The 12,921-nt window shown below is 39.2% G+C and overlaps 1 protein-coding gene across 1 annotated transcript; it reads right to left on the bottom strand.

Moving 5' to 3' along the window:
* Nucleotides 1-4,967: 4,967 nt before the first annotated feature.
* Nucleotides 4,968-7,584, bottom strand: LOC306700725 (uncharacterized protein). Its single transcript, XM_079165819.1, has 2 exons — nt 7,189-7,584; nt 4,968-6,118 (listed from the first exon to the last, which is right to left on the bottom strand). The coding sequence occupies exons 1-2, from the start codon at nt 7,528-7,530 to the stop codon at nt 5,789-5,791; spliced, it is 672 nt and encodes a 223-aa protein (XP_079021945.1). The 5' UTR covers nt 7,531-7,584; the 3' UTR covers nt 4,968-5,788.
* Nucleotides 7,585-12,921: the final 5,337 nt, after the last annotated feature.

Genomic DNA, 12,921 nt, shown 5'->3' with positions numbered 1-12,921 from the left:
GCTGCACCCTCCGGAGGGGCGGTGTCAACAGGCTCACGAGATACACAAAAGGCAGTACTAGCTACGTAATGATTTCAGTGGCCGCTGTGTTGTGGGTGTGCCGCCCCCTGCTGCTAGAAGGGAGAACTGCAGAGCCGCCACCAGGTGGAGGGTGGTACTGTGTGTAGAGGACAGAGGTGCTTGGAGACACGAGGGTCCAGACAGCTATTTTAAGATATATAGTTGAGTAAAAAGGAAAAAGGTCCAACATTTCTCTTAGAATAGCTGCAGCCCCCTAGGAGGTCGGTAATATTTCTGCTAGGGTGGAATGTAACTAAAATATTTAACTAAAATACTATTCTTGGGTACAAATTTGAGGTATTTGAAGTACTTTACTTGAGTGCTTCCATAAATATTGTACTTTTTGCTCCACTTATTTTGACAGTTATAACTACTTAACAAATCAAGATTTTACACATAAAACATTTGCGCTAATAAAATATGATGCATTGTGAATAGATTAAACTATGCGGCTTTCACAATAATATAATTGTCTAATTCTGACAGGGGGCTTTTTTTGCTCAGAGAATACTCACATTTTAAGTAAATCTCCCCAATAATATTTATGCACTTTTACTTCAGTAACAGGATCTGAATTCCTCCTCAACAACTGTATTTCTGGTCATTTTGGTATTAAAATTCTACGTGGTAGTCGTAACATTCTGTAGTAGAAATGTCGGCCTGCTACACACGTTATTGTTTTGTAATATCTAATAGTTTTAGGCAAAACTGTTATTAGCTTTATTTTCTAAATGCCTTAATTAATAACTTAATACATATAATATAATTAAACAGTTCAAATAATGAATACAATTTTGTGATTTCTTTAAATATTGAAAGACATTTACAGGGTTTCACTGGTTGTTTGTCCATATTTTTGTTAGGTGGGCGGGGTTCTGCTGGGGGAATTTGGAGTCATGACCTCAGCATTTCCAAAGTCCTAGCTACGGCCTTACTTTCAATGTCGTATTATGAACCCACGGAGGAAAGCTCTCAGTATTATTTAGAAGCATCACAGTGGAAAAAATAAACTCCCACACAGGCACCAGTAAAGAGGAGGAAGAAGTACATGAAGAGAGTCAGGCTGAGTAGGCTTTGGTAAACATGCTTACAGTTTTAAGTGAGACCTGCATGCTACATGAAATGCATGGCTGTCTGCAACAAATTATTGTTTTAATTATCAATTAATCTGATGATTATTTCCTTGATTATTCGGCTTATTATTTTAGTCTATAAAATGTCATAGAATTGTGAACAATGCCCATCCCCATCTCTCAGAGGCCAAAGAGACATCTTAAATCTTGTTTCTTCTATGATAAAGCTTGTCAGCCTATAAAGACCACTTCGCCATCTTGACTGACTAGTGATTTGTTTAAATGTAAGAGTCAGCTGATACTGATCGACTGCAAGACTTCAGTGCACCTGCATAACTAAGAGGATGCTTCATTTGATCACAGGTGCTCTGAAATTAACTTTCACTGATATTAGGCTTATAGCAAATACATTACTGTACCTCTATAAGGGTAAGGGTCAGAGTGGAAACAATGTAAATTGGATATTTCTGATTGCATGTATTACAATAGACAGGAGGGAACTGCAGACAGTGAAGATGCTTTGTTTCAGTCCAGTGATATGAATCCATTGAACAAGAACATTGTATAAGACCACGCTGCAGTAGGAGTTGACAGGAGTTATCATTATATATTAGCTAGGGTTATTATTTCAAATAACACTTCCCAACCTACCTTGGCTGTATGCTAACCGCTCCATACTCTCACTGTGAGTGATGCCCCAGCGGTGGAGACTCTGAGGGGAGTACATGGTGAGTGGGACTCTGCTGTGCCCACAGTCTTGTTGTTAGGTTAGTAAATCGAGCAGATCCCTGAGTCCTGAGGTGGCTCCCTCTGGTCTGCTCTCTTCAGCTGGTGCCACACAGTCAAATTTTCTTGGGTTTTTTGATTCCCTTGCAGCAGATGACCCTCTAATATGGCGTGTTCCTGTTTGGTAACCGTCTCAGTATTTGCTGGGCCTCTGCTGAGCTGCGGAAGACAACCTGGAACAAATCATACATGTGTATATATATATATATGTATGTATGTATATATATGGAGACAGACCTAATAAGATCTTAGAATCAGGGAGATTAGAGAAGAGTCTAAAAACATATTTCAGCATACAGGCAATGCAAATGCATTCACAACTTTGTTACAAAACATCCCTGCCTGAGCACAAGTTAGGTAGAGGTTGGCCTCCAGGATACCCAGATGCACAACATTTTGAGATGGACAAATCTGTGTTTCGAAAAACAACTAACCATTTCGTTTTAAGCCTGGTTCCAGGTGCGGAATTAAAGAACAAGATAAATATACAAATATACCTGCATATAGACTCAAAGGTTAGTCACTGTCTATAGGCTCTGTCACACAACATTACATCTTTGCCTCCCATTTCTCCTCACTGATTCAAACAATCACCGCTCACACATACACCACAGGATAAAACCTTTCGCTGTCATTTATAATACATGCCTAAAAGTTCTGCCCTCAGATTTTCTTGATTTAATGTAGTGTAAATAATACGATCATCACAAAAATGTACATTATAGAGCAGAGTATAGAACAGACGGTTTTACCTTTCCTTTGATTGGTAGCTTATGAGGAATGCATCTAGTGGGCCTCCACCTCACCATGATGTAAGAGGAGGATGTGAAAGCCTCCGACCACACCAACTGACGAATGTTAGCTCCATTACACACTGTCAAAGCATGGAGGGACCACTGGTGTTTTTCCTTTTTTCCTCTCTTGTTGTTTTTCTCTTGTTCTGCCTCTCTTCCTCCGTTTGTCACTCTCTCTAATAGCTGAGGGCTGACCAGGGATCATATGACCGGTTTCTTGCTGATCCTTACACCCCTTAGCTGACCATATACTGCCTGTGTTAATTCTCTGAATGGCTGCATTCAACAGAGAATTCATGACTCAGGTTGCTGCTGCCTTGTTGTTGTTATGTCCATTTCTTCTTCTTTATTTTGTTACTTTATCAGTTTACCTGTTTGCTTCCCTGTTATTGTCACAAAAGTCGCTATCTAAAATATGTGTCTTAATCTATCTTGCCTTCCCGCTGGTTTGTTTGTCTGTGCTTTTTATGAGGCTGTACATACATTTTCTGCCTGTCTTCACCAATAATGAGAAACAAACCAACTATTCATCAGAATTTGAGCTCAGATGTATTTGTATTTAATATTTTCGTGGATAACCATGTCCATATCTTGCATTCAGAATCTAATGCATGCAGCCTACATCTGTCTTCTTTTCTGCTTTTCTCATTTGTCTATCTCTCTCCTGCCGCCCTGCATACACTTTCCTCCTCCACTCTGTCTGTCTCTTCTCTCTGCTCTCCCATCATCTCTGAACCACACCTAAACAAGCACATTACTTCCAGGGTGGTATGTTTGTATCATATGACCACGTTAATCACTGTAGGAACACACCCTTCGACATGACAGACAGCCAGAGTGACCAATCATTAGCCTTCAGTGGAACCTTTCCCCACCAATAGGCGGAAGAAACGCTGTTTCATAGTAGCAAGCCTTTCATTCTGCAGCAGTGATAGAGTGGTGCTATGCGCACAGATTCTGATACTGTGAGTTATTAATATAATTTTAATTTGCAGAGAACAAGAAGCAGTGAGTTTACTGTCCTGTAACAGCAGAAGAGATAGGAGTAAAGTTTTCACTGATTATACCAACATCCTCCCTAATAATCAAGGACAGCAAGTTATCATGAGATTATTGCATCTCACCTCAGGCAGTAGAAAGCAGTGAGTTGATCCTTATTTCTGCAGCTTGTCAACTCTCAGAAGTCTGGTCCCAAAAAGGATAAGTCTATGCTCCGGTCGAGCCTGAGGCAATGACTCTATGAAACTGTTCAAGATGCGCTTGATTCCTCGACTTCCTGGCAGAATGTACAGTCCAAGCTTCAGGTTGTCAGTCGCAAGTCAGCTGTTGGAGCTACAGGCAGTAGTTAGAGGCTCTTTTGTCCCATGGTGGACACCTCAGATGGTACCACTACTTCCACAGAGATGATGAACAAATATGCATGTGTTCTTAGTATGTTCTTTATATATTCTTTCAAAACACTATATATTTATCTATCCATCTATCTATCTCTATCTATCTAAACTGAATCTAATCTAGAAGTGCTGCAAGACTGTTAAATCAAAATAAGCTTCAATAGTTTTGAAGCAGTAAGCCGGTACACGCTCTGGAGACATCACCGACAGAAACCACAACCATCACCCCACACAGCACCCAATGACAAGAGAGCAGGAAGACAGGGAGAGGGGGAGGGGTTAGGGAGTAACACAGCAATGAGGGAGGCGAGAGGAGGCTTGTAGGGGGTTAAATATAGTGAGGGGGAGAGGAGAGAGAGAGGGGCAATGACTTGTATTCATACATCCACCCCACCCACATATTACCATTGTACACTGCTAATATGAATGGAATCAATGAATATATGAATGAAAACATGCAAGTGTTGGTGAACGGGGCTTTCTGCAGCAGTCCCATCCCTGAACAGAGAGAGAGAGGTCCCTGTTGAGACAGACCAGAGATTGGTGTGTGTGTGTGTGTGTGTGTGTGTGTGCAGCTAAAAAAATTAAATAGTATTAGTGCAGCGAGAAAACATTGTCAGTGAAATACAAGAAGGCTAATGCTACTAATGCTTTTAATATACACCCAGAATGCAACAAAATGAAAGACAATTATAGAATTATAGAACGCCTTTTTGAAATCGACTAGCAAAAATAACAGCAAGCAAACACAATTTTTTTCCGTAGCAGGAAAATATTTATTTGTAAAAAAAAAAAATATATATATATATATATATATACACAGTAGAAATGACTCCATTCAGAAAGATGAAGGAGAGATATCTATGTACAGTCAGAGAGTTTTGTCTAATCTACAAAAATCAGATGACAAGAAGCGGGCAGTGTTGACGAGCAGCATCACAGAACTGACTTAGATGGAATGTACTGTTTCCTAACTTCCTCCATGTGGAGCTAAAGTTAAAGGAAATAACTGTATTTCTATTTGCAGTTATTTCAAAATGCTGTCTGAAATTGATTTGTTATCATACATATGGTAATGTGCGTGGGTACCGTTCAAAGGGTAGTTAATTGTGGCATCTGTGTGTGCCGTCTTGAAATGTAAAAGAAAAAAGATATTTTTCAATAGAAAAGTTTTTCAACCAAATTCATTCTCAGATTGTTCATTACTCCGAGTTACTAGGTTAACAGGTCTACAGTACACTTGCACACACATTTTGCTCAAGTCCCAATAAATGGGTGTGGACAACATATTTTTCACTTCATGGTGTTGAATGAACATTATGAGCTTTGAAAAGGAGGGAGTTATTAGGAGGCTGGTATATCTGGTGGAATTACATTTTACTGTGTACCTAGTTAACTTTATTTTATAACTCGCACCAAAAGGGGGTTCCATCACCTACATTTATAATGAAAGACTTTTCAAAGCCAGAAATAAAGCTCTTGATACAACACTGAATTATAGAGATCTACATAGTGATATTATTAATAGCAGTGGTGGTCAAAAAATAAATATTAAAAAGTTGTAATGGTAAAACACAACCAAAACAACCTATTTACAGGTTCAATGCTTGCAGAATCATACTCATACCATAACAAGCCCTACCATCGATTACACTATTCTCAATGCCTCATAATGAGCCCTTTAGCCCTCAAACTCTGCAGCATAAAGCACTTGCTGGAATTTCATCCGTACCTCCATTCTTTTTTTAATGGTAAGCCTCTTCAGTGACGGCAGAAGGCTGAGTAGAAACAGTTCATCTTCATCTCTGAGGTGGGTGAGGGCATCTGCAGAGCTTATCTCAGTTTCTGTGGTTGTTTGCCTTTTACGTTTAAGAGACACTCCCATCTCCTGATGGTTGTTTGGACAGGACTCCACAAGAGAAAAGCTAGTAGTAACGACAGGCAGGGGACAATGCTGCTCCTTCTCGTCTTTATCTTGCTCTTTGTCCACGTCATCACCACTTCCAGCTACCTGTGTGGCATGAAGACAGCAAATAGCATTAGTGGTTAACACAGACAGCAACACTGATAACAAGCTTCAATTTATTTGGCGATCAAAGCCAAACATATCTCAGTCCCTTATACAACCTATACCTCCTACTGGGAACAAAACTGATTTTTTGGTTATATATATATATATATATATATATATATATATATATTTTTTTTTTTTTCTTCTTCTTCTTTTTTTTAAATAAACAATTTTCTATTTTAATGTAATGTATACCATTCAATAGAGCCTTAATTATCAGCAGGCGGCTATTAGGGGCCAATAATAACTTATCACAAATATATCATATTGCCTATTAAATAACAAGAACTTGCAGTGCAGGAATGCCAAAGAGAATATGTTCGAGATAATTCAGACACAACATGTTAGTCCACCACAATGCATCAGTATCTTTGCATTTGTAAATTGTCTAGCTGAGTACATATTATATTACCTTTGTATAACCCAAAGGTTTTTTTGTATTGCTTGCTCAAGTCAAAGGTCTAATAAGTGAAATCATTGTTTGGGTATAGCAAGGCTGTGCAGGGCTTTTAAGACTTCTATAATAAAAAAAGAAATAATAATAAAATAATGTTTTGGTTGTGTATTCATGTTTAAAAAAAGAAAGAAAAAAGAAAATTGTACAATATAAAAAGACAAATGATGAAATACCAGCCTCAGAAATCTAATATCTGTTAGATACTGTTTTGCATATTGTTTTGTAAAGGCAAACATAAGTTGATTGATGCTTTGATTCAGTTTTAGGTTTAACATGTTTAACATGTTTAGCTGCGACTGCTGATTGTCGGTTTTCCACCACGTGCTTTTATTTTGACACGTGAATCCGGATATCGTGAGAGGCAGACGTCAGTAACGATGTGTTCGGTCTACACGGACGTTATCATGCGATTAGCTTTGCAAAACAATGTCTCCGTTAGTTAGCGTTACGGCTGCGCAGTTACGTTACCTTGCCAATGTTACAATTTAGAAATCAAAATACGTGAAATCCATTTTAAATCAATGCATGACAGGCAGACAAGTGACCAACACACCTCGTCGGCTTCCCCCGTGCCAGGCTCTACTTTGGGCTTGACGTAGGCGCTGAGCCAGGCCAGCTGGTTGTACAGCACCGGGACGGGCCTCTCCAGCGGGTTCTCTTCGTCTGTGAGCAGAGGCGCGCTTCTCTTGGCGAGTCGCTTCTTCGCCTTGCAGAACTTGTCGCGTAGGTTTTTCCATTTCAGCTTCACCTCCTCCTCCGACTTTCCCATGTTGTCCGCGATGTCTCTCCACGACAGATGCCCCTTTAGATTGTCTTTGTAGTCCCGCCGAGACTGGTCGTACAGATTCGGGTGCTCGCGTATCAAGTCCGCGAGCTTCTTTTCGACAGTATTCATTTTGTTTTCTGGTTATTTACTTCATCGCGAAGTCCTTTCGTCTGCGGACAACGATCGAACCTCGCCAGGTTGAAGCTGGCAGAAGGAAGTGCGACGCTGTTCATTCAAAATAAAAGTTGTATCGTTGACACCTTTTGCAATCAAATTAATAAAGATAAATAATTACCCAAATGAAAAACTTTACATTTTCCCAAAAATAATACCTCCACTAATTTTCGTTGTCTTGCAACCAAATTTAGATTATATGTATTATTGATATAGTTCTATTACTAGATATATATATTACTAGAATATACTATTATTTGGTCCTGCATACATGACTGAGCCACAGATATTAAATATATCTTCAGAGCTGAAAAGGATTATTTTAATTCCTTTTTTGTGAAGATGTGTCAATTTTAATTTCATATATACATACATTTAAATATGTTGTTTACAGTCTTCTTGTCACCACATATCTCTGTTTGAAAAAGAAAAGCAGAATCTATATCAAAACAGTCGCATGATTAGAGGCATGAATCTAACTTTAATCATACCTTTTATTCTGAGCACAGTGACTCTTGTTCTGCAGTGCACTGTGCTTCCTGCCTGCTTGCTCTAGATGGCGTATTTGCTCTTTTCACTACTTGTTCTTTTATTGTCAGTGAACAGTTGAGATGGTTCAATGAACCAAGATGGGGTACCTTTAAGGACACAAAAATAATTTTAATGGGCTTCTCCTTTGAACACAGAGTAAAAGGACTAGAAATCATGTGGCTGAGTATGTTGGTTTGTCACTGTCCATAATGTGTTGGGATTATAGTATTTTATTCTTTCTTTGTGTGTCTTTTGGGTTTAAAAATATTTTGTATCTATGCTACTGAAACATAGTAGTGGTAAACACACACCAGAAGTGCTGGTTATGGTATAAACTTCATAATTAAGATAATTGCTATCAGGTGGTAGATGGCTTTTTAAGTGCATGTTTTGTATATATAAAGAAAATATCCTTAAAAAATTCAATTGTTTGCCAAAACATCATAATAAATCATTTAGCGTAATGTGCAGTTCTCTCTGTAAGCTGCTGTCAAGAGTGTCCCTCCTCTGAAACATTTATAAATAGACTTGCTTGATGTCATTACTTATTTTATGTGTACTTATTTGTGTTGTATATTTATGTAGTCTTACTTATATTCAGATATTTTTGTAGTCCATTTCACTGATGTTTGGATCTTTCGGTTTGGGGATAATATAAACTCATCAAAGGCCAGAATTTAAATGAAGGCTAATTTAAATTGTTTTTAAATGGTAACCACATGAAGACTCCGGGCAGGTGTCATGAATACCGCATCAATTTCATTTACATTTGAAGACCACGATAGTGAGTCGTGACAGATCAAACATCGTCTCTGTTGGAGGCAGTCTAAGTGTCACCTGGAAGATTCCTCATGTGGGACACTACAGATTACAGGGACAGCACAACGAATAACACCACTTATGAGGATATCAGCTATTATCATAGGGATGTCACAAGTGATGGCACACCCAGTTACAGTGACAATTACAGTACAGCTGACTAGACTACTTACACAGGGTCCACAACACATGAGGGGGCAACCTGGTATTATTGGGATCCAGAGAGTCAAGACACCTTCATTTAAGGGGAAAATACAAATTATATAGACATCACAAGTGATGGTTAGCAGTTGTATTCCATTTGAAATGATAAACATGAAGAGTTGTCATTCTTGTTGCTGACACGGAAACAACTCAAGTCAAACAGTCGCAAGTCAAATACACATACAGGTTCATCATGGCTTCCCCTTTTCATGCTTTATGTGCAGACAGGGTCTTACAAGATCTCTGTTGATGTATTTATACTTGTTTGATTATTTTAATACAGTATATACGTATTTCCTACAAAATGACAGCTCTCTAACTGCAGGGGTCACAAGAATTTCAAAGAATTAAAAATGCAGAAGATGTCAAAGATGCCTGCAATATAAGGCTCACAAAACCTATATTAGAAAGTTTGGTGCAACACAGGGATGAAAATTGGAAGCTTCTCCAAAAAAGAGACGAACAGTGAAACCTTGTGAAACACCAGAGGCATCACCAGTCTCACTTCCAAACTAAAAAATCTTAAAAAAAGGGAGAAAATCTGGTTTCCGATACAGAGGGAGGTGATATCTTAGAGGGCTCTCATTCCCAGGGCGTCAAATTCCAACGCTTTGTCATGCCCCTCAGCGTCCGATACCCAGTGTGTAAGAAAGTGATGCTTCACAGGTCTGACAAAGCATCAGTAAGTTTGAGTGAGAACATGTTGGATATCCCTGCTTCAAAACATAAAACCTCTTTGATTTAGACTTCTGCCATATTAGGCAACTAAACCCAGTCATTTCAGCAGACCAGCATCTTACTCCTGCAGTGATTATGGCAGACTGTCTGTCAGCAGAAAGTAGGCAACCACAAGAAAGCAGCGGAGCGTTTATCTTCCACTCTGTGTGATTTGAGAGTTCATTAAAAAAAAACATTTGTCAGAAGCAGCAAATGAAGCTGCATGATTTCTGTTTGTCATGTGAATAGAAACAAATTACATATAGGGATGAAAAGTAAAACAATATACTCCTGTCCAGTCAGTTTAAAACAATTGCAGAGAGTAGGGACATAAGTAGTGACATAACACACAAGCCCAGACAAAAAGAATGATCAATTTTACAAGAGATTCAACCATTGCTGTTCAACCTGGAAGAGATTCAGAAGGCAAGAGCTTTATCTTAATATATAGTGACTGAGGTTGAACATAGCTTCACCTTCTGTAGCAATTGTTTTTGATATTATGCAGGATACAGCTTGCAGTCTAGAGAGCACAAAAATGTCTCCACACAGCAATAAGCTTTGACACATCATATGAACTTATCATGTACATTTTGCTAACTTGTCAACTGACATGTATATTGATGATTGCCTAGAGGGAGCCACAGGGACTCAACCAGTCTGGCAACACCAAAAACAAGCAGCAGAAATCCTCAGAGCAGCAGAGATATCAGTGGGGTTGACACTAATGGTAACACTTTCAAATTAGAGGGATTGAATCTTAATATTAATATTTTGTAAATTGTTCAATGATTATCTCACAGAGAGACGGTTTCATTTGTTGGTTTTAGCACTGGCAGCTGCCAGTACAGTATAAACCAGCCTGCTAGTGATTCTTTGCAGTGGCTGAGTGACAGGGACCTTTCTCCACAGTGTTTGGATGGCAGTTGTTGTATCTCAGGCACTTTCCCTACCAGGCAGTTCAGGAATTTGAACCGCTGACCCTCTGGTCATGAGTTCACTTCTGCAACCATTTGGCTACTGTCCTCCACAAATGTTTACATTCTATACCCGTTAAAGTGTTCTGTTGCACTGTGAACCTGAAGCCTACAACTCAAAACAAAGTCGCTATTTAGTTTATAAAAACAGAGTATAACTGTGCTTTAATTTGGTATTCATCAATTATGATATAAATTGAATGGCTTGCGGCTCTGAATGCTGATGTGTTTGTCCGTCTGCTGCGACATCTGACCTCAGTGGGTGACTCCACATCCCAAACAGTCTCCATACACACATTCTCTCTCAGTCACACATACGCACACACACTCACCATCTGCAGCGTGAGTGACATATTTATCTTCAGAGGAAAGGAGGAGGGAGAACAGAGGAAGATACACAGCCTAAAAAGAGACACCAGGCAGGTAGTCATAGATAACTGTGTGTATAAGTCTGTGTGTGTGTGTCAGTGTTAGTATCTGAGACAAGCTGAGCCAGCTATTGAGCCAGATAATGTAGGTCAGTAAGTAGTAGGGCCAAAATCATTGAATGGGAAGTTTAATAAACATTGGAACATCTTAAAGAGAATAGGCAATCTCATGATTGCCATGGCGGTCATGTTATTGTTCTTGTCTAGACCTGATAATCTATAGACCTTAATATCGAGTAAGGAGGAGAGACATTTTCCAACCCGAGTCATCCTCTGATATCTGAGCGTCTTTGTGTGTGTGTGAGTGTCTTTGTGTTGTTACAGAGCAGCTCTTTCCCAGACCAGTGATAAGTGTCACCTCAGTGGGGGCTTTGACACCTGGGCTGGTGTAAAGTGGGGGTAGGGGGACGTGAGAAGTCTGGGGTTCACACCTCATTGATGGTAGGAGATGATCCTGTAACTAACCTCCTAATACACGAACACACACACACACACACACACACACACACACACACACACACACACACACACACACACACACACACACACACACACACACACACACACACACACACACACACACACACACACACATACATAAGCAAGCACATAATAGAAACAAATGGTGCATATTAAAGAAAAATACTGGCAGCGTTGCAAGTTTTAGCCAATTAATGTATATTGCAAACCATTTACCGGATCATATCATACATTTTATGATCTGCAGCATAGTTTCCATTTATTGGCGATACATTACAGTAAACTTTTAACTTTGAATCCACTTTATCGTGTTTAACATTCACTCTCTTTCCCCATTTTTCCTGCCGCTCTCCACTGTCACAATCAAATAAAGGCATGAAATACCCCAAAATAACCTGAAAGAAAATAAATACAGTTGTGAGCAGCGACCGCTTTTAAAAAACAACTTACTTGGTGAAGCATTAAATAAAGGTCCAGCATCTGAAATCTGCCGACTGTTGCCAACAAATCAAACCTGGAGGACAAACCGAAACAAGTTAATCAAGTTTTATACTGTTGTTTTGAAGGGTCATGTAAATGTGATCCTGTCCTGCATTAAAAAGATTAGCCATTTCACAGTACACTCACCTATCTTGGTTGTCAGAGTGTCCATAAATGCACTAGCAAAGAAAAGAAAACAGCCTTGCTTGCTGATGCATCACGATGCCATGATAGTGTAGCTTTTCAAATTTGTTGTAAAAACAAGACAGCGTACTGCCTGTGATGGATTACTCAAGTCTAAGAAGTTTCCAATATCTTCAAGTTGATTTTCTTACTGAGTGAACTAAATGGAAACTGATGGCTGCCTGGAAGGAAATCAGTCTGAAACATTTGCTGTGGAAAATGTTTGGCACTCATGTAAATGACATGAGAAAACCACAAGGATGATTCTTTTAACTGTCATTGCAGCCATTACTTTCTCAAATTGGATTCCTGTTGTGGCAATGTGACCTTTTCTCACAAACGCGCTGACATGTTAAATGATTATCTTACAGTGATGTGAAAAACGTGTCTCTGTTTTCAATGGAGTGGTTAATTGTCACATAGTTTCACCGCTGTTTGAGACATCTTTCCAGTCCAATGAGGAACCTTTCTGTGGGAAGGTTTGATCACATAAATCCACACTGAGACCGCGAAAGGAAGCCCCAATA

This window comes from Pholis gunnellus (genome assembly GCF_910591455.1).
Source record: "Pholis gunnellus genome assembly, chromosome: 1".
NCBI classification, from domain to species: Eukaryota; Metazoa; Chordata; class Actinopteri; order Perciformes; family Pholidae; genus Pholis; species Pholis gunnellus.
This window is presented reverse-complemented; position numbering and strand designations above follow the sequence as displayed.